This window comes from Monomorium pharaonis, chromosome 5 (genome assembly GCF_013373865.1).
Source record: "Monomorium pharaonis isolate MP-MQ-018 chromosome 5, ASM1337386v2, whole genome shotgun sequence".
Classification (NCBI taxonomy): Eukaryota; Metazoa; Arthropoda; class Insecta; order Hymenoptera; family Formicidae; genus Monomorium; species Monomorium pharaonis.
In genome coordinates this window covers 23,487,861-23,508,869 of record NC_050471.1, presented here as the reverse complement: position 1 = coordinate 23,508,869, position 21,009 = coordinate 23,487,861, and the positions used below count along the sequence as shown (strand labels likewise).

At 26.3% G+C, this 21,009-nt stretch overlaps 2 protein-coding genes across 2 annotated transcripts; one reads left to right on the top strand and one right to left on the bottom strand.

Annotated features, from left to right (window-relative positions):
• Window positions 1-2,390: 2,390 nt before the first annotated feature.
• LOC105828583 (glycerol-3-phosphate dehydrogenase [NAD(+)], cytoplasmic) lies at window positions 2,391-20,823 on the bottom strand. The gene is made up of 8 exons (XM_012666980.3): window positions 20,650-20,823; window positions 16,722-16,902; window positions 6,719-6,859; window positions 6,507-6,648; window positions 6,022-6,134; window positions 4,348-4,578; window positions 3,623-3,822; window positions 2,391-2,568 (listed from the first exon to the last, which is right to left on the bottom strand). Exons 1-8 carry the CDS (start codon window positions 20,694-20,696, stop codon window positions 2,541-2,543), a joined length of 1,083 nt encoding a protein of 360 aa, XP_012522434.1. The 5' UTR covers window positions 20,697-20,823; the 3' UTR covers window positions 2,391-2,540.
• Window positions 9,014-15,522, top strand: LOC105828584 (peroxiredoxin-6). Its single transcript, XM_012666983.3, has 5 exons — window positions 9,014-9,222; window positions 13,768-13,924; window positions 14,083-14,300; window positions 14,665-14,740; window positions 14,888-15,522. The coding sequence occupies exons 1-5, from the start codon at window positions 9,140-9,142 to the stop codon at window positions 15,014-15,016; spliced, it is 663 nt and encodes a 220-aa protein (XP_012522437.1). The 5' UTR covers window positions 9,014-9,139; the 3' UTR covers window positions 15,017-15,522.
• Window positions 20,824-21,009: the final 186 nt, after the last annotated feature.

Sequence of the window (21,009 nt, the reverse complement as noted above, 5' to 3'; positions counted from 1 at the left end):
TTCATTGTGATTTTGACCATTACTTTTATGTAATTTTATTCATATTTTTTATCCGTATTTTTATATCATTAAATATTATTTTATCATAATATACGTATGTTTTGTTTTTTAGATTTACTTTAATTTTTTTTGTTGGTACAAATAATTACTGTAGAATATTGTAACAAATGTTACTCAAAATAATAACAATATACTGTAACACTGCATTTTTATAGTGTAAATGTAAACACTCAAAGTTGAACTATATATATCTAAATTTGAGAATAAACTTCCAAAGTTGAGTATTAACATTTAAATTTGAGTGTAAACAATAATTGAGTGTTTTTTAATATACTATATAGTTACTCAGATAACAAAAGATAACAAAATGCTAGCAATCTGTTAGCAAATTGGCATCAAATTGATTAAATTTTGACTGTATATTTATAACTGAGACGAGCGTGGTGTAGCGGATAGCGCATTGGACTGTTACGGAGATGGATAAAATAATGTAAACATCTAAGAAATATACTACTTTCTAACGTATATATAACAATACTATACTTTTCAGACTGATCACGTTTTTAAACGCATCAATAAAATAGAAGGCCCTTTACGGTCTACAGCTAGATCTTGGTGCTAATTATAATTTTTATTATATATATATATATATATATATATATATATATTAATTTAATAATCTTAGCCCATACAACTTTTTTTATTAATAAAACATTAATTCCAGATTAGATCTAGACCTTCTCTCTACATTGATATCTGTAGTGTGTAATCTATCTCAATACTATTGAACTTTTTCAGAGACAGTGAAAAGTATATTATATACTTTCCATCTCATTTTCTTTGGTTTTTCGATATAACTGAGATCTGTTATATTATATTATATAATCGTGAAATAAACTGTCCTATAACTTATTAATGTTAGAATTATGTACTATTTTAGATTCTAGAGATGACGAACTAACAATAAGTCATATTAAGTTGAAGTTGCAATAAGTATATTGTTATTATTTTTTATTCAACAAATATATTACAAAAATGTTATTTTTAGCATTATATAAAATTAATTTATTCACTTAATTTATAAATTAGTTGTATAGAATTTTGTACTTAATAGTTATTTGGGTTGTTGATTATAAAAATGACTTGGAAAAATATAAAATTCAAAATGGCGGCTACAAAATGGTGGATAAAAGTTATGATAAATGATAAATTAGCGTTATAAAATTGAAATTTGGTAGTAATTTTACTTTAGAAAGTGAAATGGATAATTTCTTTTCAATTTGTGTTATTTGTTATATTTATAAGTTATATTTATAACTACAAAGTTTGGTAACTCTAAATGGTCACTCTAAATGTGGTTTAAAGTTTATGAAAAATTTTGTTTTTTCGAGGAAATCTGACATTTTACAGATATTGTGTATATCAAAAAATAAAACATGTTTTTTAATTGTTCAACATATGCTGACAAAGTAAGGAAAATAACGTGACAGATCCAGTGTTTAAGTCATGAATACTGAAAAATTATATATCAGGTGGATAGTTAAGCACAATATGATCTTATTCCAAATAAGAATAAAATAATATTTCCCCTGTATAAAATGTCTTATTCAAAAATAGTGTTTCGCATTTACGAGATTTAATCGCGAATTCTGCTTTGCCGAAATCTCATATTGAATCGTGGCCAATACTTTTCAGTGCGATATTGAGAATAGAACCATGAAATCTTTTATGCCTCTGAATCCGATAACAATTAGCAGAAGAAGTGAAATCTTTTTTAATGCGAGGGTTCACATTCATTTGCCTCTTATTGCGATTGAATGCGAAGAATGTTTAGAGTCCAGCGAATTCTTTTGAATGCAAGAGTTAATATTTGAAATGAATTGAATTCTCAAAAAACAGAATTCTGAAGATATTCAATTGAATATCTTCTGAATTCTGCTTTTTGCAAAATGTCAATATTTTTAAATTCTTTTTAATCTGATGTTTTATGCAGGATTATTAATAAATAGTATTTTTTTAGATGTTTACATTATTTTGTCTGTCTCCTGTATTCATTGTTTGTGAGTTGCTCTGTTGAGTCGATATACATATATATTCAAAATCGTTAAAGATTTACGGCATCTGTAATCGTTCAAGATTTATAAATATATACGGAGAGTTACTAGTGTCAAGCAATCGGTTTTGCTCAGACACGTTTGATTATCTGGAACATCTGGGTATCTAATTGTTTTAAATTAATATTTGTAATATTTATATAAATAATATGTATTATAAGAAAATGTTATATATATATATATATATATATATATATATAAAACTACAAATTATAAATATACAAACAAAAATAATATGTTTAGTGGCTTTGACGGAAAATCTTAATTAAATATTAATTTCATAATTAAAGTAATCTTTATTTATAGCAACAAGATTACAATGAGGACATCGAAAGTATGTACAAGTCTTCACTGGCTAAATTGTTTCCTCCTCGATATCACAGGCTGTTTCTACACTTCTTATTGAATTCATATATTCTGTATGAATTACGCATTTCCCTCTTCCAACCTCATCCTAAAACATATAGAAATCATTTTACATATTTATATGAAGATTATGGTGGGCTTTAGTGCTGACCTTTTTTGCATATGCTGCATTATTATTCATGTGTAGAAAATAAGGATCGTGTAGGATGAAGGTTATTGCAATTTCTATTTGAGAACTTAGTAGGAAGGATTCAATACATAAAAAGAGTCTTTGGAGCGAACCTGAAGAAATAGATTCAATGAATGAAATATTTTTTTCATTAATTGTTTGTATCATGTGATATTGAATTAATATTTTTTAATTTTTTATTTTGTATTGCCTTTAGTAGAAAAATTTCAATGAAATTATGATGAAATTTTGATAAACTTAATATTAAATTAGATAAAATTACAATATGCAAATAAATATATAACAAAATTTTAATTACATTTTGTTGAAAGATTATTTTCTGCATTTAATAAAAAACAAATATTTTTTTTAAATAAAAATCAATTAAAATTAAAAATAAAATTTTAACGAAAAATTATTAATACTATTGATGAAAAAGTAATTATATTGAAATAATAATTTTTTAATGAAGATACTGTGAAAAATTAGATACTCTGTAACAACAAATTAATGACATTTGATTGAAATCATAGTCAATTTTTATGAAATTGTAACGGAAAAGCGTTGATATTTTACCTACATTGATAAACTGATCATTTATTAAAATTATAATAAATTTTGATAAAATTGTAATAAAAAATTACATATAATGACAAATTAATGATACGTTATTGAAATTAATAAATTTTTAATAAAATTTTTTATGAAACAACTGATGGCCAGAATGTTCCAAAATAAAATTTAACAAAATTTTATCAAAATTTTATTAGACATTTCATTAAAATTTTTTCTCAAGGAAATTTTTTCACAAAATTCATTTTATTTTAATCAAAAATAGAAAGACGTATGTCATTATTGAAAAAGTTATTTAAGCTGAATCGGCAATAATGAAGATTGAGAATTGTTAAAGAATTTTATTCGTTAAGATATTGAGAATTAAGTCTGAATTATGCTTGATTTCTACATATCTTACACATGCTCAGGATGACTGCGAATCTGATCAATAAGATCCGCTGGTCGCAATTGATCAGTACAAATGCGATGCACTGCAGTGAACAATGGGAACTTGTCCGTCAGGTTGCGTGCCTTCAGCATGTCATGGACCTCGTCTGCTGTTGCTGGTCCCTGCAGCTTTTGCCCGGACAGTAGCTCATCCTCCAATACTTTGATTGTCTGTACGATATATATTATAACATTAACAATGAATTGTTCTACTATTACCATAGCAACATACATTTTTTAATAGATACATTTGGATATCCTGTGGTCAAAATTTTTCCTGCAATTCTTTATATAATTGTTCTATATAAATTTTTATGTAATTTTTTTCTGTCTCAAATTTTTTATATAATCTGGAATACTTTTTAAAAATATTGAAAAAGTTTATATTTTTTCTTGAATTCTTTATACATGTTATTCTAAAATATTTTGAGATTTTTTATTCTATAATTTCTGAAGATAGTTTCTAAAATCTGAAGAAGTTCTGTTTTTTTTTCTAGAAATCCTTGTAAATTAAAAATATGAAGAATATAATGTATTAATATATTAAAAAAAAATATTATGAAATGAAAATTTATTTTACCAGAAACTAGGGTTCTGACTTAGACTTTTAATTAAAGCAAGTGTTTAAGAGAATAAATTTTAAACTCAAGAATCAATCTCGCAAATAAATAAATTTAAAGACTTAGAATTTCATACCTTCCCAGTTTTAACAAATTGCTCGCAGACCCTGCGATTCCTTCCTCCGTAGCAAGTGGTAATTAGATCTGCGACGCCGCAGCTCTCGAAGAATGTGGAAAGCTTAGAACCGCTATAGAAGGTATCAACAAACTTAATCATTTCCATCAGCCCTAATCGGATTACTGCAGCTTTCGTATTGTCGCCCAACCCCAGACCATCCACAAAACCAGCTGCACAAGCTACGACGTTCTGTAAAATTCGGAACAATCAATGAACATTAGGGTAAAAAGAAGTGATGGAAGCGTCAATTACTGAGAGTATAAGAAACAATAACAAAACCTATTAGAGACTGTGTAAGGGGGGGGGGGAACTAGGAGTTTTATTAAAGGAGGATTCTCAGTCGCTTGGTCTAAAAAAATGGAATTTTTTTAAACAGAATTTTATAGTTTATGGTTTTAGGAATATTTGTGTAAAATTTTTAGTTGAAATTCGAAATTGTCATAAACCGATTCCGCGTGCAGGTATTTTAAAGTGACGGCTGTTGATTGCTATTATAAAAAGTAATTAATAGCAGAAATTGCAGCAGAGATACATCGACGCGGATGCTTATTAAAACATATTTTGTGATGGTCATTTCACAAAATGTTCTGAAAGCAATAATGCTTTGAGAATTTTAAGAAGGAAATGTCAATCTTTCTACATAAAACTTTTTTAATTTAAAACATTAAGGAAAAGATTGCCAATAAGAGCTAACACACTGGATATAAGCGTACAAGAATTTATATTAGGTTGACGTTAAACGCATTGCAACGCGAACGCAAACAAAATTATGTACAACATCGAATATACAAATTAACTCTTAACGTCTTGACTCAACATTCGAGTTCTCTTCAGTGCAATAATAAGATAAAAATTCAAAAATATATGTGATTGTAGTTACGTCATTATTAATGGTATAAAAACGAATGTTAAAAGTGTAAAAAAGCTTCCTTGTAGTCAAATAAATTTAAGAATAAAAGATAAAATCCAAATGAAAAAAACGGAAAGTATATATGAGATAATGAAACTTATTTCACTCTTTCTTAATGTTTAATCATTAGAAACAAATGATAAATAATGATAAAAACACACAATCACTTTTTTCTGCTGTCTTCTCATACACTTTCTTTAATAAGATAACTTCCCTACATAAAATGTCTTATTAAAAAATAATGTTTCGCATTCACGAGATTTCATCGTGAATTCTGCTTTGCAAAAATCTCGGACTAGATCATGACTAATACTTTTCAGTGCGATCCTGTAGGAAAAAATTGCATATTTTGTGCCTGAATTTTTGCATAATTTTTTCCTACGGGATATTGAAAATAAAACTATAAAATCTTGTATGCCTCCAAATCCGATAACAATTAGCAGAAAAAGTGAATCTTTTTTAATGCGAGGGTTCGCAATCATTTGAATGCCTCTTATTGCGATTGAATGCGAAGATCGAATGTTTAGAGTCAAATGAATTCTTTTGAATGCGAGAGTTAATATTTGAAATAAATTAAATCCTCAAAAAAACAATTCAGATGATATTCAATTGCATATCTTCTGAATTCTGCTTTTTGCAAAATGTCAATATTTTTAAATTCTTTTCCGACGTTTTATGCAGGGTTGGTAAAGTAATTCTTTGTTTGAAAATGTTTTACTTGCTTTCAGAGCCCCGCACACTTCTACGGTCTCACAGTCCTCCACGACGACCACTCGAAAGTTTGGAGTTTGAATGAGATCCCTCAGCACTGGTGCCAGACGTTTATCCTTACATCCTATAATTTTATGTCTGGTTGTAAAAAAATTTCATGTTAAAGAATTTCATCCCAATGAAAAAATTTTTATAATGGCTGCGTTCCAAAATTCATTGTCAGTACTAAAAATCTATAGTTTACGTTACATGTACTATTGATTTTCAATGTCGGCAGCAAAACTGGCGAGCGTAGGATCGTTTTTTTTTTTTTTTTCAGGAACGGGAGGCAAATGTCTCTCCTTGCTCTCCCGCTACATATGCCTGAGGAAAATTTAGAATTGATTCTAAATTTTCCAACGTTGCAGCAATATTTCAGAAAGTTTTTACAATGTTACAATTTAGTAATGAAATATTTCTGCAATCTTTCTGTGCTGTACAATGCGAAAATATTTACCGATTGTGGTTTCGCAGAATTTCTCTTCGGCGACTTCATTGGCAAGGTTGGCGCCCATTAGAACGTTGCACTGTATTCTTAGATGTTTTTCGATTATCTTAGAGATTAACTCGATACTATTTCCTTCGCCTCGACCGAAACCCTTTAATTCAAATTTGCCAATTTTATCTAACAAGTTAAGGGATTAGGAGAAAGAATCGTTCGAAACCTACCTTAATGAGAGAAAGCCCAACTGCAGTTGGTTTTATATTATCCAACAACGTTGAACATAACGTACGTATAAATTGATGTGGTAAAACAAAGATGAGAATATCAGCGTCCTTCGCTGCCTCGATAACATCGGGCACAGCGACCTGGAAGAGTATCCATAAAATTTCTAAAAATGCATCTTAAAGAAGAAACTCTTCAAGGTTTTAGATCATTTTAAACAAATATTCATGTGCTGTAAGCAATTTTTACGCGAATAAATAAATAATTTAAACAGTTATACTTAAAAATAAAGTATTGTAATCCATTAATTAATTGCTCAATTGCAATTTTCTTATTCTTGATTTTCGTCTTATCTTAACATTTTGAATCACTCCTCAACGGACTGTGCAAGCTGTCGCATTGCTTTATTGTTTCTAAATATTGGTATATGTATAAATTTTAGGATACAGATTTTTTATATTACTGAAAAAATTAGTTGGTATATGTATATTTGTAGATATATAAAACAAATTTTCCTTATAATTTTTATGATCAATTATTTTTGTAAGTTATTTCGTAAGTATTTTATCAATTATATTGATCGTTGACTTATAGCATCACTGTTTGATATCAGCAAGCACTAAAATATTTCTTTAAAAGAAACTCATTGCTCATTAGCGCTAAATTTTAACATGAAAACTACTATGTTTTGTCTAAAATCTTTTTTTATATGTCTTTATAGACCGTGGAGATGATTTCTCACGTTTCTTAATTTTCGTCACAAAATAAAGCGAAAGAACAAAAATCATCGATCACTAATAAATTAACGTACGATTTCACTTTAAAGATAAAAATTACTCTTTCGAGGTTTCGCGAAATAAGAAAATCATGAAATCCTCCGGATATAACATTTTTATTATGCTTATTTATTTTTTCATTTTACGTAGAATAATCATACTTCTTGAGGAATTATAAAATTTATACTAAAGAATACACGCACATTTTTTCTATTATGTGGCATTATAATACAAATAATATTATGCTGCTCTATAAAACTTTGTGGGTATTTAATATGTGATATGTATGTACATATCAATAATTTCCATAGCAAGCTTCATTAATTTCTATACCAATAGCTCTTTGTATTATAATTATACATATTATATATTGTTTGTACTCTAGTAATGTAAAAATTCCGACATGAAACTTTCACAGTAATTGTTAGCATTACATTTAGCACTGGCAGAAAGCATATCTTTCACTAGTAGCATAATTGTAAATTTAATTTAAAAATAAATAATTCTAAATTTCCCAGCAAACATCAACTAACTTATATAAATATTAGCTATAATTTTTTACTTAACAATATAACTATTATGGTATTATAAATAGTTGGTGTTTGCTAGAAAATTAGAATTAATAATTTTTAAAGTTATATAGATTTACAATTATAATACAATAGATTATACATTAAATTTTTTAATTAAAATAATGCTAAAATTTTTCTGCATGATTTCCTATTTGAGTAGGTTTATATTAATTTACTTCCAATAATACAGTAACTATAATACAGTATAGTACAGCACTGCTCAATACTAAAATGCTATCAGTATTTCGTCAAAATAACACATCAATCATTTACAGTAATTTATTATTATTTTTTTAGTACTTTTAGTATGTGGTATTATAAATAGTTTATTATATATAGCACAATTATTGCAAAATTTTTGTCTATTATGATGCCATTATGATGCAATCATATACATATATTTGTACTATATGTCTATCGAAGAATCTGAAAAAATTGATCCTTTATTGCTCCAAGACTGTTTGTCTTATTGTCTTACAAAAAGATCAAAAAGCTGATTTAATACAGTTAAAGATTACGTGAATTTAGATATCGATATTCGATGATAATAATAATGATCCGTATGATAATGATAATGATATGATTAATAATCATTCGTTGCCCTTATGAAAAAGTACTATTAGACTATTGGACTAATCATTCGCCAAAACACTACTGGAACTAATAGTAATACTATTGGAACTATTGGAACTAATAGTAATACTATTGGACACACTATTGGTTCATACCTTTTAGAATATCTTTAATTTCTTTAAGACATAGGCAATTTAAATTGCCTTTAAACTTTTTATTATTGTAAAAAAAAGAAGACTCTTGTTCAAAGAAAATCGATTAATATTCAAAAATTAATAACTTCTCTCATTTAAACATCCGGTATCAGCGAAATTGGATATAAAGATACAGGTGATACGATATCTTTGTATCGTATATAAAATGCGTGGCGTTACAAATAATGTAGCTGTTACCCAGATCGACTCTCAACTCATCAGTACTCAGCGAGCCTCCCATCACGACAGTACGTACGAGATCATAGTACGAGTAATTGTCTCATCAAGCACCCAAGGACAAAGTGATAATGAGGCTTAATACTATCATACCAAATTTTAAGGCCGATACCACGCAAGGCCCCATCAATTTTTACGAATGGCAGAGCAATTCGTAAGTCGCATATATTACATATAATAATAATAATAATAATAATGATAATAATAATATATTCTTTATAATATGTCCATTTGATACATTCAAATTTTTATACAGCATCAACCTGCGAGGAACGTTCTAAGATTTTCATGGAACGTTCTAACAATAAAAACGTTCGTGAATGTTCTAAGGAAGTTCTCTCGGAACGTCCCTCAAATAAAGTACGGGTAATGCTAATTAATTCGCAAGCAGCGGTACATTGTATCATCCCATCTATTACACTTGTGTTAATTATCTTATAATATATTCTCTTTTAAGTAATTCCCTTGAAAATACAGTACAACCTTCTAAAGTTGTCCTACAAGACGTTTATGAATATATGAATGTCTTTAGAACGTCTTATCGGATATAGAGAACAAAGAATATAACGGAAGGAGGACTGAAATCCTCCGTCAAATTTCTATCGTTAACTGTGAACTTGATTTTGTCATATACAATCAAGTTCAGTGTAAAAGTTAGCTAAATGTGAAAAAAATATAAGAAAACACGAGATAATACATAGTTGATTGCAAAACTAATTTCAGTACACGGGAAATCTTATCAGGTTTATTTTTTTCATATTATCCGGCGGCAAACATTGTGGATTGCGAAATGCATCACCTTGAATTGTAGCGCGAATAGTAAACAGCTGAATTTGCATTCGTCCACTGCGTATAATCTGCGGCAAAGTGCGCGATCCAAGAATAGATTATCTCTATTGTGGCAAATAGTCAGTGACAGATTGTTAACGATAACAACCTGTTAAGGCAGCTCTTAATCATATCGTCATAGCTAAAGGAAATTTCTGAATATTCATTGATTTATAACTAATTAATTCTAAGACTAGAAAAAATATGCTTTTTATCAATTATAATACATAATTTTATATTATGATTATAAGGAAATTGTTATATAAATTGTTTGATTATTTTATGGTAAAAAGATTCACACGTTAGATTTTAAAAAATTTAAGAAAATATTTTGAATTTATGAAGATTTCTAAAAAAATACTTTAAACTTTTTCACACAAATTTTGTAGTTTTCTTTCAAAATTTTTTTCGTAATTACAGAATGAGAAATAGAACATTTAAGTTTAATTTTAAAAAATTTGAATAAATATGCAATGAAATTTTAATTATTTTTTACTAAAAAATTATCTTCTGCATTTAATAAAAAACAGACAATATTTTAATGAGAATTTATTATAATAACATGTAATGAAATTTTAAATAAAAAATTAATATAATTTAAAACTATTAATGTTATTTAAGAAAAAGTAACAAAATTTTATTAAAATTATAATAAATTTTTAATAAAACTGCAACAAAGAATCACAGACACCCATAATGATAAATTAATGACATTAAAATTAATGAATTTTTTCTAAACCCAATTTTAACGAAATTAATAAAAATGTTTCAAAATAAACGTAAAATAAAATGTCATTAAAATTTCAAAATTTTGTAGATTTTTTTCATTAGGACTTATTCACTATTAAAAAAAGTATGAAATCAATAATCGTATCTAACGAAATGTTATCACCGCTTTTACGCGCGCCGCGCTGATTGATTCTTTTGCTGCGCTAACTTTGTGGGAGGCTGTTATCATGGAGTAGTAAATAATAATTTGTATAAATAATTATCTATACAATTATCATTGCAATTTATTAAAAAAAAATAAAATGTAAAAATTAAATAGTGCGCGCAAAGCGGGATGCTTGTGATATCTAATATATTGTGTGTGTATGTGTGTGTGTGTGTGTGTGTGTGTGTGTGTGTGTGTGTGTAAAACACACATACATATATAAAAGGCATTACATTATATATGTAATAATTTTAGAAAAAATGTAATGTCTTTTTCGGCACTTTTGAAAAATGTGCCGATTTCAATTCATATAGAAAATTTAGAAATTCTCTAAAAAATTGTATTTTTTGAAAATAGAAATTGTAAAGTAGTTTTACAAAATTATGTAAAAAATTCCGAGAAAAAAATTATTTTTTTAATACGATTGCCGGATTAATTTTCTGAATAAAATTACATACAATATTTACTTGCAATAATGAGTACATATTTTATTGCATAATGAGTCATTTTTTGAGAGTAATTACAAAGAAAAAAGTAATTATAAAAAATTACAAACGCGATACACATGAATTGCAATCGCGCGGGTTTGTTCAGCGATTTGCATTGAAAAGTTGAAGGGTAACCGTGAGCTGAAATAAATGTATATTGCAACAAGGGATTTATCCTTGGCACGATACCAAAGCAAACACTTGATTATACTCAGTGCCGCAGCTGAAGATATCGTATTTGAATCAGAGTAATTGCGTAATTGGTTATATCATTGTATTTCTGATAAGTGCTGAAAAAGTGATTACGGTATTTGTCGATAGGGATTCATGTTAGGTGATACACTTGGCCATTACACAAAGTTTTGGATTTAAAATAATGTAAAATTAATTTTATATTTAAATTGATCTCGATTTACATATATCAGATTTTATATTATTTAATTAAAAAATTTTTTTTTATAAATTTAACATTCTATTTATATCAATAAGCTTTTTTTCACATATATTCATATATATTCGTATTACTTTCACATATATTTTAATCAATTTTGTTGCATTTCAAGTTAGAATCAATTATTAATATCAATAATTATATTGTAATAATATAATTATAATATTTATAAAAATTCGAAAATTTTTAAAAATTCGAAAAATTGAACATGTAATTATACAGGAGAAGTAGATAATTATTTTACGATTTTTTATAATTTTGAGTCGTTTGCGAAATATAGAGAGCGGAAAAAATTTATAGATATGTATAATTAAAATAATACTTTGATGAATACAATTACGCACGTTAGGTATTCAATGTAAATATTAATTACTATTAAAGTTAGTATAAAATTATTATGTAAAATATAAATAGATAGCATAATATTAACTTCTCCTTTAATATCATGGTATTAAATTAATTAATTAATAATCAATTTTATAATAATGCTAATAAAATATTTTTTTCTTCTAAATACTATAAAGAATTTGATCTTGAAAAGGTATGTAAAATCACACAAGAAAAAGCTTCAGTTATGACCAAATAATGCTCATTTTAAAATTAATTTTTACATATCTGTCTCTATACATTTTCCCATTACCATCTATAATTTTATATTGTAATATAATCACAAACATAACATATATAAAATTATAATTTTATAAATAAAAAAATATTTTATAAACTATAATATATTTTTCTACATTTATAATAAAGCAAATCCACTAAAATAGAAGATTAAAATTATTTACTTTTTTGATAAAGTCATTGTAGTTTTTGGTACATTTTATCAATATTGCAGCAATAATGTTTAGATAATTTGTATAGATGACTCATATAAAAGAAAAAAAGAGGAAAATGTAACATTACTGCTTACTGTCAGTTTTCGAGTTCATCGTAAACACTTACTATGTTTAACTTGCAAAACACTTAATTATTGTAAAATTCAAAATATTATAGAACCTATGTTATCTGATAGCAGATAATATATATATATATATATATATATATATATATATATAAGTTTTATAATATTTTTCTAATTTGTACTTATACTTCCAAAGTTTTATTTTTAGTTTTTATTTAAAAATTATTATTAAAAAATAAAGTAATATGGTGAACTTTTGCATAGATATTTGACTAATTTTGATACAAAGTTTATAGTGGCTTTGTAGACATATTGCAAAGATTTGCTTTGCAATATTACTTTAGCAATGTTGCAATAACATATTTTAAAAATATTGTGAAAAATGATGTCTTATGTTTGACTCACGAGTAATACGTGTTACCGTCATTAGATGAACAATAGAATTCTACTTCTTGTAATTAAAAAAACAAAAATAACAGAATAAAACAAAAAATTCAAGTAAAAGGCATGTATTATGATTTTGTATCCATTCTTTAATAAAAATAATTTTGAATCCTTAAAATTAAATTCGAAAAGAATGAGATACATGTTGTGATAGTAAATTTTTTTAATTTTGAGAGTAAAAATTAATTCAGGGACATATAATATTTTTCTAAGTTATATGTTTTAAAAAATGTGATAATACATAAAAAAATTATTACAATATTATCAGAAACACTAAAACTCATATTGCATTGCAATATTTCTGAAGGCAAACACTTTACCATTGCTGCAATATTGTAGCATTTTACAACGTTATTGCAATGTTGCAACCTTACAATAAAATATTTCTACAATGTCGCTACAATTTGTAATGACAGAGAAAATAAAATGGCATATTGAAAAAAAGGTATAAAAATTTCATGAAAAGTAACAAAAAAGTAAATTGTTACTTTTTAAATAATGATAAGGTTACACGTTATTTTTGTACAAAAACATTCCCAATGCTGATATTATATGTGTATGTTTAATAATTATTATTCGTTTAATTTAATACTTTGATAATTTTTTAACACGTCCGATTTTGCTTAACGATTATTTATCCTTTATAGATGGGTGGTTCTGTTTTCCCACCCTGCAGACTTTACCCCCGTGTGCACCACAGAATTAGGTCGCATCGCGGTGCATCAACCGCATTTCGAAAAGCGCAATACCAAATTGTTGGCTCATTCCGTCGACAAGCTCAAGGACCACGTGGACTGGGTTAATGTAAGCATTCTTGAATCTTACATTCAATGCTATTTGTCTCTAGAATTCTGCGTTTTCTTACACTATTTTGTGTCTTTTTTTCAATTTGTTAATTCCGATTAATTTTGTTTATAAACAATTTTCTAATTGTCGCAATCCTTTAATCTCTACCGTCGCAGGATATTAAGTCGTACTGTAAGGACATTCCTGGCGCTTTTCCGTATCCCATAATCGCCGATCCTGATCGCAAGCTCGCTGTGCAGCTGGATATGATCGACGAGCAGGATAAGGATGATCCGGAAACTGCTCAGACCGTTCGGTCTCTGTATATCATCAGTCCTGATCACCGTCTGCGGCTTTCCATGCAATATCCAACCTCCACTGGACGCAACGTCGAGTGAGTTGATCGAATGCTGATCGAATACGTTTCAGAATTTTATATTAAAATATATCAAGTATACGGAATAAATTTTCCCTTAGAACTTACCTTCAAAATCATAGAATCAACATACACTTCGTAGAATTTTATTATAATTTTAAAATTTAGTATAATTTAGTAAAATTTTATATAAATTTTATTATTATATTTTATTCAAATTATAGTAAATTTTATTAAATTGTACTAAAGTTATTCAAATATAATAAAATTCTTGGAAATATTCCACTATTATTTTAAGGGCTGTATATTCTAAAAAAATCTTACTCTGCATATGTTATTTAAGTTTTCCATATTAATATATTTAATATTGTTATCGTTTCAGTGAAATATTGCGTGTGATCGATTCGTTGCAGCTCGTCGACAGAAGACCGGAAATAGCAACTCCTGCCAACTGGGTGGTAAGTTTCACCTTATCCTTTTTATCATTGTGCCATTTGCGATCACATCTGATTTAGATTGCGCCAATAAGTGGTATTAATTTAATTTAATTGTGATAATTGCAAAATAACATTTTATCTAATTTAATTATATAAATAACATTGCAGCCTGGTGAAAAAGTAATGATCCTGCCGACAGTAAAGGAGGAAGATCTCCCAAAGCTTTTCCCAGAAGGAGTTGATCGTGTGTCTATGCCGTCTGGAAAGGTCTACGTCCGCACTACTACTAATTACTGATTATAAAAACATTTTATCCACGCTACATCCCAGATGTTAAATATACTTAAATTTTTGATTTATATTCCAATCGTATATATTTCATATATACGGAATAGCAGAAGAGAATATATTATAATAGTATATTATAAATTTTCAATATTACTAGCAAATTTTAAAACGCAATCTATATTATATGAATATTTTTTGTATGTAAAATCGCGAGCAATATCTATACATTATCGCCAGACGCAAGAATTGTATCTTTTGCAAATAGAAACCATGCAGGATGAAATAAAAAGCATATCATCTCCGATAGAACAACTTTTATTAAATTGTATAAGAAAATTAGAAAAATTATAATGTGCAATTATGTAGATACATTTACAAAACTAGATGTATAATCATTGACCTTTTATAAATATTAATAACTTATTCAAATAATATGATAAATCATCCCTATAGTGATATATTTGCAAAATTGAATTTGGAAAAAAATTGTTCAATAAAAAAATATTTTAGCTGCATTATGTATCAAACATTTAGAAATGTAATTACTTTATTTTATATACATACTAAAAAAATGCATAATTATTCCTAAATTATAATATACGAAATATTGTAATATAAAATATAATATTATACAGGATAAAATTTTAAGTAGAGACTCTAACGGTTTTTTAAATAATTATAAAATATTTATATATTTTAAATTTGGTATTACCTAATTTTTAACAAATATTATATTTAAAACTTTCATTGCCACAAAATTATTGTGGTTATAATAATTAGCACAATTATTGCGAAATTTTTGTCAATTTATGATGCTATTTCTGTACAATATGTATTTGTGCGATATGCTATCAAAGATTATAAGACTTTTGTTTGTGTGAAAAAATTTCTTAAAGATGAGTACTCAAATTGGACTTCAAAGTAAAAGTAAATAAAATGTGTTAATACAATTTTGCTTAAAAATTAATTTAAAAATCTGATTTTTCAAGAAAGACTACATCATTTTTGGAGTTTTTTCTACATATATATCTTTTAAATATTCTTGGAAGATGTAAATAATATATTTTTTATTAATATTTGCATATTATTTTTATATTCTGTAAAAATTCTGTGTATACATATACCGAAATATTCTTGGAATATTTTCACTTGCTTCAAAATTTCGTTCAAATAGCTTTAGTGTCTAAAGCAAGTCTGTGCAAGATTCGGAAATGATTGTAACATGATAAAGTTTTTTTTTTAAATATAATTTGAAGGTTTAATAATTGTCTTTAAGGAATTACTAATTCAATAATCGATTCTGAATTTATTGCGATGAAAGCCCATATAACATAAATAAAATTAAAATATGTTTAATAAATTTTAAATATCTAAGCTTAAATAATAAAATGTTTAAAATTTGACGTTTCCCAATAATTTAATAAAATTCATGTTGTTTGCTTAACGCTATTGGATTAATTAGGAAATTGGATTAATGTTATAAAAACACGTTATAAAAATATTTTATAAAACCATGTATAATGTATTTTAATGTTTTTCTATTAATTTAAAATAAATTTCTACAATATATTTTAATGGTTTAATAAATGTTAAATAATCGTTAGAAACAATTAATAAATTTTACACACACGTATCGGCTAAACATTTTTAAACATTCGTTAAACGTAAGTAATCTGTTTAGGAAATAGATAATACCTATATTTCAGATACTTACCACATTTTCTGAAATTTTGTGTCCTGGCAGATATTTGACGTTCTCATGGATGGTGTTGATTATGTTGGTTAGTTTTTCGTTGTTGATAATCTCCTCATATACGTACATTGTTACTCGAGTCTCAAATATGTTGTTATATTTCATGACATTTGCACCGACAATCTTCGCAATTGCCGAACCCCTAAAATCATTTGCTACGTGTTATATATAAAAACATTTTTACGCAAATGTGCCTACTATATAATACATAGTACACTAACATCAATATTAATATCAACAACTTCAAATCTAACAGAATCTGGTAACAGAAATCAAGTAGATATTTTTCTGTTTTATAAATATTGTAATTATGACATTAGAGAAAAGTTATTAATACCGCACATCACTTTGTTCTTTAGACTGTATTTTTTAAACAAAAGCTAATAAAACTTTGAAAATATAAATACAAACTGAAAAGTGTCTTCTATCAGATAGTGGTAGTGTAATAATTTCTATAATTCTGTTTTGTATTTTGTAATAATTATTTGCATCATAATCTCAAAAAAGTGTTTGAGAAATTGAGTTTCGAAACTGATACAGTAAGCAGAATTTATGAATTTGTTTTTAGCAATTTTCATATATATAGAAGAAAGTCATGAATGTATGAACTATGAGTTTTTATTTTGTTAATTATGTAAACAGATAATCTTTTTATCAGTATTGATATAATACAATGTTTAATTTCAGAGAAAAAGAATGTAGGGGATTTGTTTCATTGGCGATTTTCTTCTATTGTTATTAAAAGATCTAAAATTGGTATTTCTTTAATTTTTATTTTAAGAAAATAATTTTAAGATAAAGAATTTCACTGTTTCATAGAAATTAAAGCATAAGCACTTAGTGAGTAAAATATTATCAAAAAAAGTTCTTTGAGTACTCAAGCTTGGGAGTTGAAGAACACCATCTTGAAAACTACATAATAGTGACAATAAGTCCTTTAATGTGACGATTTTAAAGGGGAAAAAGATGTTACATCTAAATGACATCTAAAAGACTACTATAATTTAACTTCTTGACTGTGCAGAAAATGAGCACGTTCAGCAGACAAAGCAGATCAGTGAGCATTTATCAGTAATTCTTTAATCTGATTGGTTCTTGCCTTTAATTCTTCGGTGGATCTAGAAATATGTAAGAATTAATCATAATAAAGAATCATTGCATGAGCATTCATTGATCTATACTCTGTCTGCTGAACGCGCCCAATGTATACTATAAAATTTTAACTGACAGCAAATATCACAACATAATCTGGATGTTCCTACAGAAAATGTTAAATTTATAATAAATTTACTACTTATGTAAAAGAAAAAAAAGAAATAGATACTACTTACTGTGTCGGTTTTGAAACTTATCTTTTAGATGCTCATTTTTACTTATGTTACAAAAAAAACTTATTAATTATTACAAAATTTGAAATGTTACAAAACTGCTATGTATATCACTTTAACTGAAGATACTTTCAAGTTTATATTTACGTTCATAAAATTTTATTCTTTAGCCTTTGTTTAACAAATACAATAAAAAACAAAGTTGTATGTCGATATCGGTAACCTTTCATTAATAATAAAAGACATCATATCACAGTTATTTTTAAATAATTAAATAAATAAAAAAAATGAAGGAAATATGTTTTGGTTTATTTTAAGGAAAAGTCCTACAAAATATGCTCATTAAAAAACTTAATATTAGAAATAATAGACAAATAAACAATTACAGCGGATTTTAGTGGTTCTTGTGTGATTTATACATTTTCTATTTTATTCGAACAGCGCATCGTTATTTTCGGACTTTTTAAATGTAGCTACTTAAAATAAGAATAAATTAATAAACTTGAATTGTATCATATAATCTTACATATACAGTCTTACACATATTATTTATTGTTAATATAATTATCTACAGTATATCGACTAAAAGTGTATCACGTTTAGATTTTTTGGGCATAATTTTCATTTAAGTAAATTAAATGTATTCAATATTTTATAATAAGTATTTTGTCACATCTCATAACCTATTATTTATAAAATGCATCTAATACTAGGTATTTATTGTATAATGTTGACTTCATTTGAGTTACTTAAATACAAGTTATGCTTAAACTTAAAAGCGATATACTTATAGCCGGTATTGTGTACATGTCTGGATATAATAATGAATATAACAATAATCGATGCTAGAAAATAATTCTTAATGTTCACGCAAATTTAAATAAAACATCTCAATTTTCTCAATTTTTATGTTCCGTATTTTAAATATAAAGTACTAGGACATTTTAATAGGTCCTTTCTTTCTTCGTGAAATAAATTAAAGCATATTCCCTTCTATTTTTTGTATTTATTTAGAAATCACCTTGTATAATAAAAGATTATAACATTTGTTAACAAGGTTTCATGTTGGCTGATATATCTGGCCATCGCCCAAAAATTTGGACTTAAAATTATGTAGAATTAATGTATTGAGTCAATCGAAATAACCTCAATTTTGATTTTACACTATTCAATTCAATTATTTAATTCAATTCTTATTTTTATAAATTTAACATTTTATTTATATAATATTTATACATAAAAAACTTTTATTTAAATGTATATATATTTACTTTTATTATATACATTTGTATATATTTATATTATTATAACAGTATTTTATTGTATTTTAATATTAATGTCCATAATTATATATTAATTAATAAATTTATATAATTATATAATAATAATATAATTATAATAATATAATTATAATAATACAATATTGTATACAGCACCCGATCAAAAGTTTAGAAATGCTTCGCACGAAAAGTTAAATATTTCTTGGGGTGAAAACCTACAAAAATTGTCAAAAAAGCATTTTAAAAAGTAAAATAAAACTTTAAATTTATAGAATAAATGTAGAACATCAAGCATTTACTTTGTAATATATTATATAAAAATATTAACTCTGAATAAAATGAGTAAATAAACATACGCAAAGCAGATACATACATAAAATTAAACTAATCAATTTTATATAGTTATCGTTTATAACAAAGAAATTTACATTTAAATCTGGGTAAATAATTGCAATTTTTATAACTTACAGCCTTATGCGTTACAATATATAAATTACTGGTAATTTTTTACCACTATCGTGCTGATTCCTGATAATTCGTTAATTTGTTTTTAGAATATTCAGGAATTCTTCAAAAAACGCTTCAAAAAATAAAAAAATTGCTTTTATAAATAATCTACAAATTTGTATTATTAAATTGCAGTTGCACTCTAGAAATTGCACAATGATGCACAGAGTTAATTTTGGAACAATAACCAGACACAATTGCATTACGACGTGTTTGTCACGATTAACTAGATCAAATAAAACTGCGATCTATTATTGATTTCTAATTGGATTCAACTTTGAAATAAAGTATATATTTTCTTTTTCTTTTAATATGACAATATATATTATTTCATTATATGTTATTTTAATGTGAAAAAAATTGTGTTAAATTTTTATATCAGAAAGCATTTTATGTTACTATAATATTATTATATAATAATAATATTATATATTATTATTCATTCGTCTCTTAATAACATAATTAAGTATTAATCAACAGTGCAGTTTGAATATTAAATGTTGATTAATAAACGATATAATAGTATTAAATATAAAGGGATTTTCTCGTGGTTTTATATTATTAATTTTTGAGTGATTATTTAAGACTGATTATATAAACTTACCTGAAGTAAATATATATACACCGCTCATCTCTAGATAAAGCACTTAACAATAAACATTAAACGCACACGCAGTCCAATAAATCAACACAGGAAGGAAAAGAAAAAGCGAAAAGAAACGAGTGTTCGTGCATATGCTAATTCTTAATTATCCTTGGTTCAAGGGAAATTACCAATTGCCGCTGCCGACGATGCATACTCTCTTCTTCGCGTCCGGCATCTCTCGTCTCTTTTAAGTTTCTTCCACTTGATGACAGAAATAATATTCCCGATCGATAGTCGGATCAATCGCGAGGCTCGATGACCGACTGACTTAAAAGCTCGCTGACTGATGGCTGACCTTAGCAGCGATCGTGAATTATTTTCTAACGTCTTGCGCGCAAACTCTGGACTAAGGCCAGCTGAGAGCGGGTGCATCAACGGTGAAGAAGCGTTGCCAACAAAATTAGCGATCCGCTGATAATCGCGATAATGAGTCAAGGTTGTGAATTTAAACTTGACTTTACGATGCGTCCTTCTGTCTAATTTTATAG

Bases quoted from the DNA above. Each gene is read 5' to 3' on its own strand.
- LOC105828583 (XM_012666980.3), bottom strand. From the start codon at position 20,696: ATGCCGGACGCGAAGAAGAGAGTATGCATCGTCGGCAGCGGCAATTG. The intron at 3,823-4,347 runs GTATGAAATTCT...TATATCGTACAG, and splicing joins AATTTGTTAAAACTGGGAAG to ACAATCAAAGTATTGGAGGA. The intron at 2,569-3,622 runs GTAAGATATGTA...TATATGTTTTAG, and splicing joins CGCAGTCATCCTGAGCATGT to GATGAGGTTGGAAGAGGGAA.
- LOC105828584 (XM_012666983.3), top strand. From the start codon at position 9,140: ATGAGGCTTAATACTATCATACCAAATTTTAAGGCCGATACCACGCAA. The intron at 13,925-14,082 runs GTAAGCATTCTT...CTACCGTCGCAG, and splicing joins ACCACGTGGACTGGGTTAAT to GATATTAAGTCGTACTGTAA. The intron at 14,301-14,664 runs GTGAGTTGATCG...TTATCGTTTCAG, and splicing joins TCCACTGGACGCAACGTCGA to TGAAATATTGCGTGTGATCG.